At 32.8% G+C, this 16,895-nt stretch overlaps 3 protein-coding genes across 12 annotated transcripts; 2 read left to right on the plus strand and 1 right to left on the minus strand.

The window, feature by feature from the left end:
* Window positions 1-5,473: 5,473 nt before the first annotated feature.
* LOC107946578 (cytochrome P450 736A117) lies at window positions 5,474-7,621 on the plus strand. The gene is made up of 2 exons (XM_016880972.2): window positions 5,474-6,718; window positions 6,856-7,621. The coding sequence occupies exons 1-2, from the start codon at window positions 5,702-5,704 to the stop codon at window positions 7,465-7,467; spliced, it is 1,629 nt and encodes a 542-aa protein (XP_016736461.2). The 5' UTR covers window positions 5,474-5,701; the 3' UTR covers window positions 7,468-7,621.
* Window positions 7,587-11,263, minus strand: LOC107946579 (rhodanese-like domain-containing protein 11, chloroplastic). 2 transcript variants are annotated; one of them, XM_016880973.2, is made up of 10 exons: window positions 10,964-11,263; window positions 10,748-10,843; window positions 10,422-10,529; window positions 9,954-10,050; window positions 9,778-9,817; window positions 9,566-9,640; window positions 8,720-8,807; window positions 8,530-8,597; window positions 8,013-8,085; window positions 7,587-7,924 (listed from the first exon to the last, which is right to left on the minus strand). In XM_016880973.2, the coding sequence occupies exons 1-10, from the start codon at window positions 11,102-11,104 to the stop codon at window positions 7,841-7,843; spliced, it is 870 nt and encodes a 289-aa protein (XP_016736462.1). In that variant the 5' UTR covers window positions 11,105-11,263; the 3' UTR covers window positions 7,587-7,840. The 2 variants fall into 2 exon arrangements, with proteins under 2 accessions (XP_016736462.1, XP_016736463.1); XM_016880974.2 differs by having other exon boundaries at window positions 9,566-9,646; window positions 9,784-9,817; window positions 10,964-11,204.
* Window positions 11,264-12,332: 1,069 nt separating this feature from the next.
* Window positions 12,333-16,480, plus strand: LOC121224251 (E3 ubiquitin-protein ligase RGLG2). Of its 9 annotated transcripts, none has more exons than XM_041107171.1 (13): window positions 12,333-12,514; window positions 13,099-13,164; window positions 13,435-13,700; window positions 13,955-14,039; window positions 14,113-14,253; window positions 14,341-14,454; window positions 14,572-14,669; window positions 15,018-15,097; window positions 15,175-15,280; window positions 15,391-15,518; window positions 15,621-15,801; window positions 15,885-15,941; window positions 16,020-16,480. In XM_041107171.1, the coding sequence occupies exons 3-13, from the start codon at window positions 13,458-13,460 to the stop codon at window positions 16,098-16,100; spliced, it is 1,314 nt and encodes a 437-aa protein (XP_040963105.1). In that variant the 5' UTR covers window positions 12,333-12,514; window positions 13,099-13,164; window positions 13,435-13,457; the 3' UTR covers window positions 16,101-16,480. The 9 variants fall into 9 exon arrangements, with proteins under 9 accessions (XP_040963105.1, XP_040963108.1, XP_040963109.1 ...); XM_041107174.1 differs by having other exon boundaries at window positions 12,349-12,514; window positions 13,099-13,253; XM_041107175.1 differs by having other exon boundaries at window positions 12,349-12,514; window positions 13,099-13,222.
* Window positions 16,481-16,895: the final 415 nt, after the last annotated feature.

Raw genomic sequence — 16,895 nt, forward strand, 5'->3', positions numbered from 1 at the left:
TAAAATGAGATTCGAAAACTCGATTAACTCAAAAATTTTCGAATTGATTCGATTCGATTCGATCGAATGCTCACCCCTAGTGTCATTGTTTAAATGATATGTGAACAAATTATGTAAAGCTATTATATAGCAAGTGATGAAAATTGAGTATGGTATATAATGTATTCATGAATTGAGTATTGCATGACTAATGTCATTGTACGAATAAATATGGTTTGATATGTGAATAACCATTTATATAGCAATTGTGCGAATAGGATATTGTTTAATAAAAAAAATGATAGTCATGATATTAGACATTAATATGTCGTTATAATTTAATTGTGCTTATTATATTATCATGTCTTTAAATATTCGGATTATAGAAATACCACTGAGTTTTACTCAGCATACGGTTTTATTTTCCGTGCACAGATTAGGTACAGTGATTTTGAAGAGTTGTAATTGAGGTTGTGAGTATCCATCTCATCACATCTCCAAGTGCCAAGAGAGTATGTTTCAAAATTTTGAATAGAAAGGCATGTACTTAAGAATATCAAGTGTGTTCCAAGTATTAGGGACAAAAATATAATTTATGAAAACTTAATTTTTTATTTATTTTTAAATGTTCAAATATATTAGTGATTAGCCAAAATCACTTTGGCACCAAATGTAATATTCTTATATCAAGTTCCTCGGATCGAATCGGGTATAGGGGTGTTACATGTTTTTAGTATTTTTAATGTATTATATATTTAAAAATCATATAAAATAATATAAAATTTTTTAATACGGGTGGGTTGGGTTGGGCTCGGGCCTAACAAACGGGCATCAGATTTTGGTTGGGCCCGACCCATGAACACCTTTAGATGACACCAACTCTAATGGCCTTACTCTTTGCTACAAAGATAGCACCATTTTCAAGTTTTAGTGTCCTCGTGTTTTTATCATTTCTAACTCAAGCATTAGAGAAAGATTGCAAATCAAGGTCATGGTGTTTGATATTTCCAACTTGGTTAATTGAATGAAAGAACAATGTGGAAGATATTGTTAAAAGTGATTTTGAATAAAAAATCTAAAAAAGAAAATCATATTTACTTTTTACTTTTTTTATATTTTGTATTTACTTTTTATATTTTTTATAATCAGGACTAAAATGAAAACTATTGTAAACATTGAGGGTTGAATTTGTTGAATATTTTAGATTTAAGATCAAGTTGATAGAACATGTAAATATTGAAGGGTTAAATTTTTTATTAGACCAATAAAAAATTTCACATTAGACTTTCATTACTAAGTTAACTGCAAGAGTGACTAAAATATTTAATTTCAAAAAGTTGAGAGGATAAAATATTTAGGGTGATTTTTTGAAATATTAAATATTAAATTTTAGTCACTCATTAAATATTTTATAATTTTAGTCACTCAACTATCCGGTTAATGATAAAATAATATAAAATTGTCAAATGGTACTTGTTTATCCCATTGCCTAAAATTCTAAATTTATAATTTCAACAGATTTATTATTATTAATTAATTAATTTAAGAGTAAAGTACAAAAATAGTCATTCAACTATTCAGTTTGTTCTATTTTGGTCACCCAATTATTAATTTGTTATATTTTAGTCACTCAACTATCCAATTAATGATAACATGATATAAAATTGTCAAATGGTACTTATTTATCCCAATGCCTAAAATTCTAAATTTCTAGTTTCAACCTATTTGTTACTATAATATTAAAATTAATTTAAGATTAAAGTACAAAAATAGTCACTCAATTATCCGGTTCATTCTATTTTGGTTACCCAACTATTAATTTTTTTTCAATTTAGTCACTCAAATTTTCGAAATTAAATATTTTAATTATAAAAAATCAACAAATATTTACAATATAAGTATAAAATGAGAAAAAAAATATGGATGCTTATGTAACTAAATATTTTAATTACTCTTATCGTTAACTTAGGTCTTATTTGATAAACCGTTGAAAAAAATTTGATCCAATATTTTCAATGATTTAATTTTTTACACATGTTTGGTAATTCAAGATAAAAACAATCCGATAGAATTTTTTCTATAAAAAAAGTGGAATATGATAAATAGATAAGAGCTACTTATCACTTAAATTTTAGGGATAAATCTCAAAATTATATATGAACTTTGATTTAATGTGCAATTGTGTACATGAACTTTAATCTGGTGCAATTATACATGTGAAACTCTAATTGTGGTTCAAATGTATACTCCAAACTTTAATTTTGATAATTATACACATTTAAAGAAACAAATACATCAATTTATTTTATATTAGATAAATATAATTATTTATGTATGCAACATATAAACATAAAATGATGTTATATCAATGATTGTGTTAATAATTTATAAGAATTGGATCAAATCAAAATTTCATGTATAAAATTACACAAAATCAAAGTTCATGTAAACAATTGCGCATTAAACTATAGTTCATGTATAATTTTGGTCTTTATCCCTAAATTTTATTTTATTTATTTTAATATTATATTATCCTGTAAAAATTTTACATTTGAAATTTGACTTTTGTTTAGAATAAGGTGAAATGTTTAAAAATTAAAGATAAAATGTAAAATATATTATTTATATAATTTAAAATCTATATTTACCAAAAAAATTAATTATATTGTGTAATTAATTTTAAGTAATGTCCAAACAAATTTTATAACATACTTTAATTTTTAATACTTAAATTTTCAATATTTATTTATTTTTTAATTTATCAAACACCATCTTAGTAAATATTTAATTTTATAATTATTTTTGAATTTCATTAACTTTGTTACACTGGGTGCTAAAGTCTTATTTTATGATTTTATATTAATATTAAAAAATTCTCTCCCCCTATTGTCCCTCTATATCCCAGTATTGACGTGGCACGATATAATTAATTAATGATTTTTTTAACTGTGTTAAGAATTGAGATAACTTAGATAATAATAATAATAAAAAAGTATAGTTTTGAGATCATGAATTCATATCAATCTATCGTTTTCTGTCAAATATATTAATACCTTTCTTCATAATTCCAGCACAAATGTGAGGTTGCCATCACATTGAGTGGGGCGATTTTATTTGAAATAAATAAAATAAAATTTATATTTAAATTAATTGAATCAAGTTATTTGAATTAATTCGAGTTAAGTTGAACTTTACAATTTAAATAATTCGAATAAAAGATTGGTGTAAATATCCCTTTAATCTCTGTTAATTTTGAAAATAAATAAATTGGTCTCTCTTTCAATAAAAATTTCAAAAAAATTTTAAAATAATTTTTAAAACTTAAATATTTCTAAAGTAATATTTTTGGGACATAAATAAGTTAATTAATGATTCAAGTTGATCATACTAGAATATATTATTATTATTATTCTTATTATTATTATTATTTTGCTTTGAAATTTTTTTAAATATATATGGTTTCAAATTTATGTGCTCTAACATGTAATTAGTTATACTGTAACAAGATTTTAATTTGACATGTTTAATATTTTAAGTTATCTTGAACAATTTGACTCGACTCGAATTTTATTCCAATCAACTTGATTCGAAAAAAATTTTAAATCAAGTAAAGATGATAAAATAGAACTCGTCGACTTGAAATTTTTTTATCCGATTCAATTAAAAGCTGACTTGTATCGGAACTAGGAATCAGCTCCTTGTGATAGATATTACCATCAGCAACAAAAAAAGTCCTTACCATCTCTTAATTGCCAATCAAGTCCCTTAATCAACAGATCTCTTCCAAGCCCAAGAATGAATGATTTTTTCCTTCCTCTTCCAAACCCAATTTATAAATGTTACAGCTAGCGTGGTTTTTTACTGGGTTGAATTATGGTTTGGGGAAAAGAATTGAAAGCAGATTGTTGTGGGGCTGTGCGGACCGTGGGCTTTCTAAAGGGTTTTGGTGGATGCGTTTGAAACCAGAAAATAGAAAATATATAAAATAGGAGACGAATGACTGATTAATGCGAAAACGTCTCTCCTATTTTGTGATTGGTGTTGAGTCTAAAATGTCGATTTGCTAGTTAGTGATCAATAATTGCGAATCCCGATGCTTTAATTCACAATTGCACCACTAGAATATAGGTTATTCATTTTTGGATTATCAACTTAATGGACATACTATCCATTAAATTATAAGTGAAATTTGAACGACTCAAATTATAAATAGAAATATTATTAGTAAAACGCATTATTAAAGGGGTGGGCATGACTTTAAAAGTATCGTAAGACATCATATATTCCCGAGTCACCCAACCAATAAATTGCACTCTTCACCCGGCTACTTTACCACTCATGGAGATAATTTACGGATGGTATCAAAATATAGTTACTTTATAACTTGTCTCTCAACTAAGGGACTATTATATCCCTACCTCAATTTAAACTTGGTTGGGCTTGGAACCTCCATTGAGCACTCACATCTACTATAAATAACCTAAGATATCACTTAGTAAGAGGATACCTTTCCGCACAAAACCCTAATATATTAAGCATTCATCTGGAGTCTTTCTACTTGTTCGACTTTCGGTCCTAGAATGGGTGAATTGACCTTAATTCTTTGACTCAAGCCCCTTTCCTTCTTCTCCAGTTCCATTAATATTGTGCATCCCTAAACTAGGGGAAGGGTTAGTTCAATTATCAATTTTTTCATACTGCTTTTAGGTTTTGGCCTTTGGGGTTTATTTTGACAAAATAAGTTTTGTTGAAGGGTTTGGACAATATTTTATAAAGTACTCTATAAAAGTTTAAGTAATAAAGATAAACAACTCTTATATTATATTTTTAAAATTATTTTTATAGGATTTTAGTTTATTTTATTTGTTTTAAATATAAAATATTTATTTTTACATCTTAAAACTCGGTTCGGTTCGGGTAACTGCAATTTTTTAACTTATATTCTAAAAATTATCCAAACACCTTAGTGCAGATTAGATTTCTATTTCTCGGCATTTATTGCTTAGCCCTACTTAAATGATTTTTTTTTGCCTCATCTTACCTGAAAAGTGTATATATAGCATCTAATAAGAATGTGTCTCATGTCATGTTCTTAATGGTTAATACGTTTTTTGAGTAAACCGAGACAAAATAGACAACTTAGGGATAACTTCGACACCTTAGGTACTAATTTGAGAATTTAGGTATAATTTAAGGACAAATTTATTAATTAAGCTAAAACATATTAAAAGACTTATAAATAGGTTTGAATATTTGATGCATTATCAGTAACCAAACAACAATATAATACCTCATTGGTGAAATAAAAAAAAATAGAGAACTTATAAATAAATAAACTTTGTTTAAACCTAAACTCAAATCCTAAACCCTAAACTTAAAATTCAAAAAAAAATAATATTATTATTCACTAATAATTGAGAAAAACATGGGATATTATCCTTACAAATAAACATCCATAGGCAACCAACTTTTTTTTTTTGAGTAACAATACATCAAATATAAATGGTATAAACAAGGTTCCAGAAGAGTTAGTTTAAGCCCCCTTCGTTGTTTTATCAGATCCGAAAGCAGATTATTGACCACAGAAATGTGTGTGTTCCGCATTAGCTGAGATAAACAACAAAGGAAAGAGAACCACAAGTGTTTTCTAACAAAATAAACAATATCGTAGGGACCGTAATGCTGACTTTTTTTCTTTTTTTTTTAAAAATTATTTAAATTCATGCGCGCTGATCCCAGAATTGCACACGCCCATCTCTTTCATCTTTCATACAGCAATTTGTGGAATATGGTAAGGGATATCTCCAGTTTTCTGCAACTTTTAGAACAATATGAAATCTTTTTCATTTCATGTCCCCTGTTCTTCTCCTTGTTGGCCATCTTCGTGGTCGTCTTCATTCGTACCACTAACAAAAGAAACCTCTTATTGCCACCGTCGCCGCCGAAACTCCCAATCATCGGAAACCTCCACAACATCGGACGCTACCCTCATCGCTCACTCAAGTCCTTAGCTCAACGGTTCGGTCCTCTCATGTCGCTACGCTTCGGCAATTTCCCCATACTCGTCGTCTCCTCCGCTGATGCTGCCTCTGAGATCAAGAAAACTCATGACTTGACATTCGTAAACAGACCGAAACGCAGCCTCTTTCAAAAGCTTCTTTATGACTACAAAGACGTGGCGTCGGCACCTTACGGTGAGTATTGGAGGCAAATGAAAAGTATATGCGTAGTAAATCTTTTGAGTAACAGAAGGGATAAATCTTATCAAGGTGTGCGAGAAGAAGAAACGGCTCTAGCAGTGGAGAAGATCGAAAAGTCTAGCTCTTTGTGTTCCCCGGTGAATCTAAGCGAACTCTTTTCCGCAACCACCAACAACGTCATCTGCAGAATCGCTTTAGGAAGAAAATACAGTGAAGATACCAACAAGTTTGGTAAGCTTTTGAATGAGTTTACGGAGTTGTTGGGTACTCCGGATGTTGGGGATTATCTTCCATGGCTTGCATGGTTAAGCCATGTTAATGGACTCCATGGTAAAGCCGAGAAAGTGGCGAAGGAGTTAGATGAATTTCTGGATGGAGTGCTCGAAGAACATATGAATCGGCATGACAGACACTTAAATGATCATGCAGGGATCCAAGGTGAATATCAAAAAGACTTTGTGGATATTTTGCTGGAGATTCAGAGGGAAAACACAGTTGGCTTCCCTTTAGAAAAAATCAGCCTTAAGGCTCTTATCTTGGTAAGAACTAACAAGTTAATTTTTCATATATGTTAGCATAACGTATCTGCTTATACTGTTGCTTTCACTGTAAAGAGAATTATATATATATACACACTACAGTTCCAGAACTTCTGCTGAAGTGGATATCTTTCCAGGATATCTTTGCAGCCGGTACCGATACGACATACGTGGTCCTGGAGTGGGCAATGACAGAACTCTTAAGGCACCCCAAGATAATGAAGAAACTTCAAAACGAGGTCAGGAATGTTTCTGCTGAAAATTCAAGCATATCAGTGGATGATCTCGATAACATGCGCTACCTAAAAGCAGTGATCAAAGAGACTCTTCGTTTACATCCTCCGATTCCCTTGCTGCTTCCAACAATATCTACAAAAGACGTCAAGCTCAAGGGCTATGACATTATCCAAGGAACTCAAGTTATCATCAATGCTTGGGCAATCGGAAGAGACCTTGCGTCATGGGAGAATCCGGAAGAGTTTCTTCCAGACAGGTTCTTGGATAATTCCATAGATTTCAAAGGACAACATTTCGAGCTGATTCCATTCGGCTCTGGAAGGAGGATTTGTCCGGGAATCTTGTTTGCAATCGCAATAAATGAGCTTCTCTTAGCAAATCTTGTGCACAAGTTTGATTGGTCATTGCCTGGTGGAGCAAAAGAGAAGGATTTAGACATGACCGAAACCGGCGGCCTTACCATACGGAAAAAATCTCCTCTAATCGCTGTAGCGAATAGATGTTCTTTCTAGTGCAAAGCCTCGTCTGTTACAGTAAGTATTCTAAGTTACATGTGCTTGCAAATCTATGCATGTTATTTTCCTTGCCATAATGCATTAAATTTCTCTACTTGTAGCATCTGAAAACTAGATTTTAAGTGAACGGAATGGCTTTCAATTGATACCATTATATGTATCCAATGCCAATGTGATTGAGTACATATGTAATCACAAGGATTTGCACCTAAGAAACAGGCAACACCATGAAACTCTGCTAACTACTGTGGCTTTCAAAATTGGGATCCTCAAAACATCTTCAGTCTCTTATAGATGATCACAAATTCAACTGCCATCTTTCAGATGGTTTAACTTTTAATCGAATGCCTTCAAGAAGATCAATATAACTTTAGTGAGACCGTATATCCTGAAGATAACGACCCACTTGCTGTGCACCAATGAACAAGGCATCGGCAACCACAAAAACTCCAACCTGACGACAAAATCAACACTGGATTATGTTAGCAAGTAACTACTACACTTGAGCTCGTTTTGCTGGAAAAGATGAAGTGAATATTTACCAGGCGAATCGAGTAGAGTAATCGGTAACCCCAGCCTTCTCTGGCAGCTTGAGCTCTCTGCTGATCCGTCCAACTGAAAGTTAAAATGGAATTAGATAAAATGGCTAGTCTACATGATAACTACAAGTTACATAGTCTCTGGTTTTCAATTTCAAAGTTCAAACTGCACTTGCTACTCAAGATCACATTTTAGATGAGATTTTTCTTCTACTTCTTTTTCTTCTTCTTCAAATTCTTTTACACCCTACAATCAAATAAATAGGACCTATTTCCGTATTAAAAACTTGAGCTATAATAAAATGGTTTTAATCTAACTCTTCATTTTATTCAAATACCTGTGTTTCTACCCAGGTTTAATGCATATCCAAATATAGGTATGAGGGTACGATCATCCATATAAAATCGTCGGTCCGAGTAGCATAGGTTTTAATATCCTTAAACCAGTCTTTGGAACAAGGTCCTGGCAGGTCAATTTGCCATATTTATTTTGGAGAGAAGGGAGAGATATATCATGTACCCGAGAAACTCTGAAAGCCCACCAATTCCTGCAAACCTCAAAGGCTGAGTACCTTCTCTGGCAAGATCCTGAAGAAAATAAGTTGAGATTTGCCAAATTAATTGAACTTCTTCATGTACAATCGAACACAAGTAATTAGGCAGCAGGAAAATGAGAATAAAAACTAAAAGGAAATTCTGTCAAGCAGTACCTCTTCTTCAGCAGCCTCTAGACCCCCTTGAACCCAGAAAAGATTTTTGTAGCCAGCATTACACAGTAGCTCACAAGCCGCTAGAGATCTGGCAAAAAAGTGCAGTCCAGTGAAGCTAAAGAATTGATGCCATGTTTAGCAGCTAAAAGGTACTCAAAGATGTATATATTTTCGCCTTCAGTCATGGTGACCAAGCAGTGAATTTCTAAATAAATCCATGGAAATGAATTTCAACTCCGGAAAAGAACAAAGTATAGCGTACAAAGTTAGGGTAGACAGACCATAAATCTGAAATGAGAACTTAAAATGTAGTTATCATTTATCTAATTGACCCATGTGCCTACATTGTATAACAACAATATATATTATCAAATTCCATCTATTTTGCTCCATCTTCTTTTTCTTTTTTATTTCACTGAGCTCACAAACTGGAGAGGTCAAGACATGACGCAGACTAATAACTCCAGCTCTGATTAAGAAGAACATTCGCATTCCGAGCACTTTTTGTTATATTAGTAATGAAACTGATTGTTCAAAACTATCATCTAAAGCTTTCCAAAGCATTCATAATCTCAAGTTCATTCTTTTGAGAGAATTATTGCATAAAGATTGAAAATAACATATACTGCCCTTAAAAGATCAAGAGCAAACATTATAATGATAGCTGCATCCCTAAATTGGGTCCAAATGCTTCGCCTAAAAAGATGCTTCAGCATTTTAAGGTCTAAATACATAACATTTTCAGCTGAGATCAAATTAAAAGGAAAAGTAATCCATTAAATGAAACAAAATCAATCCTAAAGTGCAAACACTCTCCTCTGTCACTTAAAAGAAAAAAAAAATCACCTCAATCCTTTCTGGCATGTAACTATAAGCTCTGCATCTTTTGGGAATTTCTCCTCAACTTTTGACAAGAACTGACTGTCAAAGAAAGCAGTTAAAGAATAAGTACAAAATTTATTTTATATACATGAAATGTGAGAATGGACATGGACAAGCACATATGTGTGCAGAGCCACATACGCAAAATAGAGAAGCAAAGGCAACTTATAACGCACCTGTCATAAGACAATGTAGGCACCCCACTCCACCAACCCCCTATAGAAAACATAAAACAGTTTTAATATATGTCCCCACAGTGGATCAAATTGGTTTTATCAAGTAATCCTACACTAGGTAAACCATTAATATGATCTTCCTAGAAGTCGGATGATAGAAAAGAATCGACAGATACCCATCACAAAATTGGTGGCTTTTCTGGAAAGGGTTCCAACGTCAAATTTATTATCAACTTCAAAGATCGGTACCCAGGTGGAGCCCTTAACCCATGCCTTCAAAACAGTGTAAGAAAACATGAATATGTTCCGATCACAAATAAAGTGACACCAACCTTGGAGATACCACGCAACATACAATTCCCTAAATAAGAAAGGGATGAAATGAAAAAAACAAGAATTGTTGTTTTTAGATTCCAATTACTTACCAGTTTCCCAACAATAATCAATACCTTAAAGAAATATGCCTATGTAATGCTTTAAACATGGCATTTCAAAAGAAACACGGATTGAAAACATAACCATAATCTATGATACAATGAATAATAAGACTAGAGTAGCTTCAATCCAGAAGACAAGGGAGCTAAGAGACTAGTTGTAACAATCATGTATGCGAGATTAAAGTTAAAAGAGAAGTGATTAGCTACCTTCTCGCGCTCACTAGACGGGCGAACATCGAGTAGAGGCTTGTTTGAAAGTTGAATTGCATAACCTGCCTCTCTAGGTGTAAGCATCTTTACTTTTCCTTCCCTAATCTGTAAACACAATGCAGCTAAAACTTACTGCTAATAAAGCAAGAAGCCCCCACATTAAAGTTCAATTTACTAGATTTAGCATTGTCATGAGAATCATCCTCATTAGACATGTACGGGGGGGTACTTTATCAAATATGGCAGTGAGGATTCAAGGGAAAAAAATCAGATTAAAGAAAAAAGAAACGAAAACTTAAAGCTGAGGAATAAAGAAAATATACCATAGCATCCCATCTCTTCTTCGCAGCAGCCATATCTCTCATTTGTTTCAACTCAAAATCTTCTTCACCAGCTTGCATTCGAATAACCCCACATTGCTAAATTCACAAGAAAACAAGAATTTAAAAAAAAAAGAAAGAAACCAAAGGAGAAAACAATAAAACAAATTTGAATGAACCGAAAACCCATTAAATTGACTGGCTGTAAGAGAAGCATACAAAACGATGCAGAGTGATAGTTGGATGTTTGAAGGTTAATATACTTGGAGTTGGAATTGAAGAGTTCAAAGAAGGAGCTTTCTGGCTATGAAGGCGCGAAATGGTTAAAGAATTGAGAGAAGGAAAAGCCAAAGAAGCCATTGTTATGGTTGTTTCGAGATTTTTCTCTTAAAAAAAAAGGGTCAATTTATCAGTTGAATTTTTGCTTTATCCTTTCTGGGTTGGGTTCCTGGAGGATCATTATCCGAAAATCCAACTATCCAATTCTTAACCCCCTTCATGCACGCCACTAACGACGTCGTTTTTTTACTTCTTTTAAGCCTTATATTTATTTCTTATAAAACTTAAGTTACTTATTTCTCCCTTCACATTTATAAAAAAAAAAATTATTATAAACATTCATTTATTTTTTTAATACTTAAATTTGAATTATTTATCAAATATATATATAATATTAAAAAGTTATAAAGATTATAAAACCAAAAATAAATTATAGAAAATTTTTGTTATTTGAAAAGTTTGGATTTGATTTTAATAGGAGCTTAGAATATATTGATGATCAAAATTATATGGGTGTCGAGTAAGTAATCTAAAAAACAATAAAATTAGTGTTTGGTGACTAAAGATAAATGATAAGTAATAATTTTGATTAAAGAGGAGTGATGCGAGAGAAGTTAATAAGGATGGATTGATGTATGATGTAGGATAGAGTATGAGAGAAAATAAAAAATAAGTAATCATTTTTTTGGTTAGTATTTGGTACATTAATAGTATAATTTTCTTATTCCATAAATAATTTTGAAAATTTTGCCATGTGTCTCAAGTAGGTTTAAGGGATTGACAAGTGTATCATAGGATATAGTAAAATATTAAAATAAAGATACGTTAATCTTTTTAACTCGTGGAATAAAAATGTTCACCTTCAATGTACTAAATACTCACTCTTTTATTATATTTTATAAGACACTTATGAAGTCCTTAATTTTCATTGTACAATCTAAAAACTCTACTCTTGACTCCATCATCAACATTTTTCTACATCAAATGTCATGTTAAGTCTTTATATTATCAAAAATTTTCCACGCCACATATTATGATAACACTTGACGATACGTTAAGATTTTGACAAAAAAAATAACAATATTTCAATAGCTCAATTGGTTATATTTTTTTGACGAAAAACTCAATTAATTTTTTAATTATTTTAGAAAGATTTTTTTGAGTATTTAAGCCTAATCTAAACTAAATGATTTTAATTAAAATTAAGAAATGTAAAAAAACACAAAAAGAAAAAATAACTGCAGTAACTGAAAATAACGGTGGGTAAAGCGGTTATAAGACAAAGATATGAAAGTAAGACTGAATGGAAATATCTAAAGAGTCATCAAAAGGAAACTTCCAAGAACCAACCAACCAACCAAGCCGACCCAACCCATCTTCTTCGCCGCTATTTCTTTACTTTTACCGCTTACAACGCATGGTCTTCTCCCTCCACTCACTTCTCTTTCTTTTCTCTTTACTCACCCAATACTTCACTCTTTTGCTTAAAAGGTGAACAAATAATTAACCCTTTTCCTTACTTTTTTTTAATATATTTTTAGTTTACAACTTTTGTTCCTCACTTTGAATCTGGGTTTCTTTTCTTTTGTTTTGGTGAATTTTGTTCAATGGATGTAGAGTTTGGAACATTTGAAGGTTTTTATTTGCTTCCTGTGTTTTCAGCTACGATTGTTTATACATCTGAGATCTTGTTTTAAACGTAGTTAGATTCTTAATGCAATTCATTCCCCCCCTTTCTTTTGGGTCTGGATTATGACAAGATTTATGTTTGTGTGAAGTGTGTCTGTTCAGTTTGGGTTCTTTATGAGTATGCTTCCTTATAATGTCGAAATTATAAGCTTGAAAATCTCATGGAGGTATAATAAGGAATCTTCGGTGTGGCTTAATATCTGGTGTTAATAGTTTAGCAGCATTTCTGATTGTTGCATTTTGAAGCAATAAGTATGTGATTGCTTCTATAATGTTAAAAGCGTTGATCTTTCTATTAATTAACTTAAGTTTATCCGGATAAATGCATTACTGAATTCCAAAGAAAACGGGGCAAATTAATGGCATATAATTTGATAACCTTGCAGATAGATGATGGAGATGGGATAGGCGTTGAGTGATACTGCATTTGCCTCAGAATTGAAGCTTGATAGGTTTTTCCTTTCCTGCTATTTTCATTGTTGATTACTTTCTACTTCTGATCACAACTTGGTATGGAAATGGGCCTTTCTATGTGAAACTGGTACCACTTTTCCAAAAAAGCTGGCCATTGTTTTAATCTTAATAATAGCACATAATCAACTGAGTTTAAACCTGTTATTTGTTTCAAAATTATGTTTCATATCTGCGAAAATACATTATTGTTATTTACAGTTAACTTGGTTCTTTGCTGCATTCATGTTCGCATATGTTGAATCCTGCAGAATATATATCAATTATAGAGCTGATGGGTGGCATAATATCAAAACGATCGACCACATCACAGTCCTCATCTGTAGCTTCTAATTCATATTCATGGGATTCTCATAGATATGCACAGCCATCATATGCTCCCTCAGGCCAAGACTATGTTCCAGAGCAGCGTTATGCCCCTCCATATCACAGCTACGGCGGTTATGCCCCAGAGTCGAAGAGGAGGTTGGAGAGAAAATTTTCGAAGATAGATGATAACTACAACAGCTTGGAGCAGGTATACTGTATTTGTAATTCCCGGTGATTTAAATGCAAGAAATCTTCAGTCAATTTGAGAATTGCTGAGCATGTTCCTCGCAGGAATGCACTTAGAGACACTCATTTTTGTTATTTATAGGATATATAGATATACACTACAAAAAGATTAAAATTTCATATCAACATTGGAATTGGCATTGTTATGTTATTTGGCTAGCCAATATACATACAGATTTGGTAAGCAAAGTTTGTTAAAGTCCTCTTTTCCCACAGGTCACTGATGCCCTGGCCCGTGCTGGCCTGGAGTCTTCGAATCTTATTGTTGGCATTGATTTCACTAAGAGCAATGAGTGGACAGGTCCGACATTCTCTCAATGTATTTAAAGGTTTTCTTATAATGGTGCAACACCTTTTAATGTGCTTTAAAATAGGTGCAAGATCATTCCACCGAAGAAGTCTACACCACATTGGAGATGAGCAAAATCCATATGAACAGGCAATATCCATTATTGGAAAAACATTGTCTTCCTTTGATGAGGATAATTTAATTCCTTGTTTTGGATTCGGAGATGGTATTCATTTCGTAAGATTTTTCCATTGGGTCTCTTAATTTAACCTTTTTCATAGTTGAGATGATATGAGATTCTTTGATCTGGCAGCATCAACACATGATCAAGAAGTATTCAGCTTCTATCCGGATGAGACCTTTTGCAATGGATTTGAAGAAGTGTTGAGACGATACAGAGAATTAGTCCCTAATCTGAAACTTGCAGGTTATAATTCATTTCACTTCTTCATTTTATTCATTCCGTTGTCAGTCCTGTGCTTATCTTATTTTCGGGATATTTTCCTTCATCTCTACACTTACCCGCATTTATTCTTTTTGACAGGTCCAACGTCATTTGCTCCTATAATTGAAATGGCCATCACCATTGTTGAGCAAAGTGGTGGGCAATACCATGTGTTGCTGATAATAGCCGATGGGCAGGTAACTTACCTGCTTTGTGTTGTACAATAATTTGTTTAATTTCAAATGCTTGGTAAATCCTCTTTAAACACACACAAATACTTGGTTTGGGAAAAGGGTTCCGCATGCCTATGCTCGTACTTAATAGGTTAGTATACTGCATATAATTATAAATTATACATTATAATCTAGTCCTAGTATAGAATGACCACAGCACTAGGCAATTTTGTTTTTCATCCTTTTAACCCCGTTAGTTACTGCAAGACTCCTCCGGTAATGATCTTCTGTTGCTGAAATTTGAGCTTTCTATCTAAAACATGTTTTTAAGTGAAATCTTTGTCGATGGTTTCTATCTGGTAATGGATGCAGGTGACTAGAAGTGTTGATACAGAGCGTGGCCAACTAGGCCCACAAGAAACAAAAACAGTCGAAGCAATAGTAAAAGCAAGGTGCTATATGGTCGCTTGTGTTCCCAAATGATGTTTTCTTCTATGTTCAACTTCCTAACATACCGATTACTTTGCAGTGAGTATCCCTTGTCTATTATTTTAGTTGGAGTTGGAGATGGACCATGGGACATGATGAGAGAATTTGATGATAACATTCCTGCCCGTGCCTTTGATAATTTCCAGGCAAGTGTAGCTTGTCGACTTTTTTCTTTCTTATATTTGCTTCTTGAAGCTGGTAAGGTGACCCATATTATTCATATTCGCCATCTAATTTGAAAAGCTGCTTCCTGTAGTTTGTGAATTTTACGGAAATAATGTCGAAGAATATGGATAGGTCCCGAAAAGAGGCAGAGTTTGCTCTTTCAGCATTGATGGAAATTCCGTCTCAGTACAAAGCAACGCTGGAGCTCAACATATTGGGGTAATAATTAGTATTGTTTTAGTAGGCTTACAAGGCATTTAACCAGTCTTAATGGGAAGATAACATTGAAGTGCAACTTCTTTTATGTTATTGGTTAAACAGTAATACCAGGGGGAAGGCTATTGATAGGGTTCCTCTTCCCCCTCCTCTTTATGGTGCGGGATCTTTTAGCAACTCGAAACTTTCGTGGTCAAGTGGTTTTCATCCAAGTGCACCTTCTTCCGCTAGACGTGAAGCACCAGTCCAAACCGCTCCTCCTGCAAGTTCTGCTTCAGATAATCATGTAATCTATCTTATTTTCAATGACTTAAAAATCACAATTCTCATAAATCAATCTCTAAAGGTATTTGCATGTTTTTCCGACAGCTATGCCCTATTTGCATTTGCAATGCAAAGGATATGGCCTTTGGTTGTGGACATCAGGTAACATAACTAAGGATTTTATTATTATCTGACATCCCTTGTTGAATGGAAGGATTCCTAAATTTCATTTCCATGCAGACCTGTTGTGAGTGCGGACAGGACCTTCAGTTGTGTCCCATCTGCCGAGGCACCATCGATACGAGAATAAGACTCTATTAAGCATAATATGCTTTGCCTGGACTTGCTTATGCTCTCTCTATCGTCCAGCATTCCAAGAGTAAGTCCTTTAAGTTTATTGTGCAAAAGGCTTCATAGTTGGCCATGATTGGATGCGCATTGGATCTTTTCTTTAGAGAGATTGGGCACCCATCATATATGTATCCAAAGTTTTGTACATAGTTGTGGATTTCATCGAACGAAAAAACTTAGTCATATAGCATTATCTATTTCAGTAGATCATATTGTTGTAATGTAATCAGGCACAGAACACCTGGGAACAGACATGTCTCATTGTCGGATTAGCATCCGTGCCACATGCCAACTGTAATCTGTAATGTTTTTCATGCCGTGAGAATGCATTTTCAGCCCCCATTTATTAACTAATAACTGGCAATCCTTACATTTGTTTATTAGCTTTAAAGTTTAAGCCATAATCTGCACAATGAAACAGTTCCACTTGTTGACAGCCTGATCTTTTCTAACCTGGTTGTCCTGGTCAAAAAAGTTTCATAGGTTCTCGCCTTTTATTTGGATGTGCGGATGTGTTTGACACGTGCATATTCATTTTTTTAAAGATTTTTTTTTTGTATTTGGAGGATTTTTGAAATATTATATTCTTCTACGCATGTCCGAAAATATGTCATCGGTCGGAGGAATTTAGTTAGGAGTGGCATGCTACTGTCGCTTTCTTTAGCTTTGCCATAAATAACATGAATATAATAATGAAAATATTAATGTGTCATTTTTTTACACATAAGAAAATACAGATGAATATAGATATTGCAAGATGTAGTG

This window comes from Gossypium hirsutum, chromosome D12 (assembly GCF_007990345.1).
Source record: "Gossypium hirsutum isolate 1008001.06 chromosome D12, Gossypium_hirsutum_v2.1, whole genome shotgun sequence".
NCBI lineage: Eukaryota > Viridiplantae > Streptophyta > Magnoliopsida > Malvales > Malvaceae > Gossypium > Gossypium hirsutum.

Coding starts and splice junctions, on each gene's coding strand:
- LOC107946578 (XM_016880972.2), top strand. CDS start 5,702: ATGCGCGCTGATCCCAGAATTGCACACGCCCATCTCTTTCATCTTTCA. Junction 6,719..6,855: donor GCCTTAAGGCTCTTATCTTG/GTAAGAACTAAC, acceptor ATATCTTTCCAG/GATATCTTTGCAGCCGGTAC.
- LOC107946579 (XM_016880973.2), bottom strand. CDS start 11,104: ATGGCTTCTTTGGCTTTTCCTTCTCTCAATTCTTTAACCATTTCGCGC. Junction 9,641..9,777: donor CCTACATTGTCTTATGACAG/GTGCGTTATAAG, acceptor TTTCTTTGACAG/TCAGTTCTTGTCAAAAGTTG. Junction 8,086..8,529: donor GGGCTTTCAGAGTTTCTCGG/GTACATGATATA, acceptor TTTAACTTTCAG/TTGGACGGATCAGCAGAGAG.
- LOC121224251 (XM_041107168.1), top strand. CDS start 13,419: ATGTTGAATCCTGCAGAATATATATCAATTATAGAGCTGATGGGTGGC. Junction 14,040..14,112: donor TAAGAGCAATGAGTGGACAG/GTCCGACATTCT, acceptor GCTTTAAAATAG/GTGCAAGATCATTCCACCGA. Junction 15,281..15,390: donor GTGCCTTTGATAATTTCCAG/GCAAGTGTAGCT, acceptor TGCTTCCTGTAG/TTTGTGAATTTTACGGAAAT.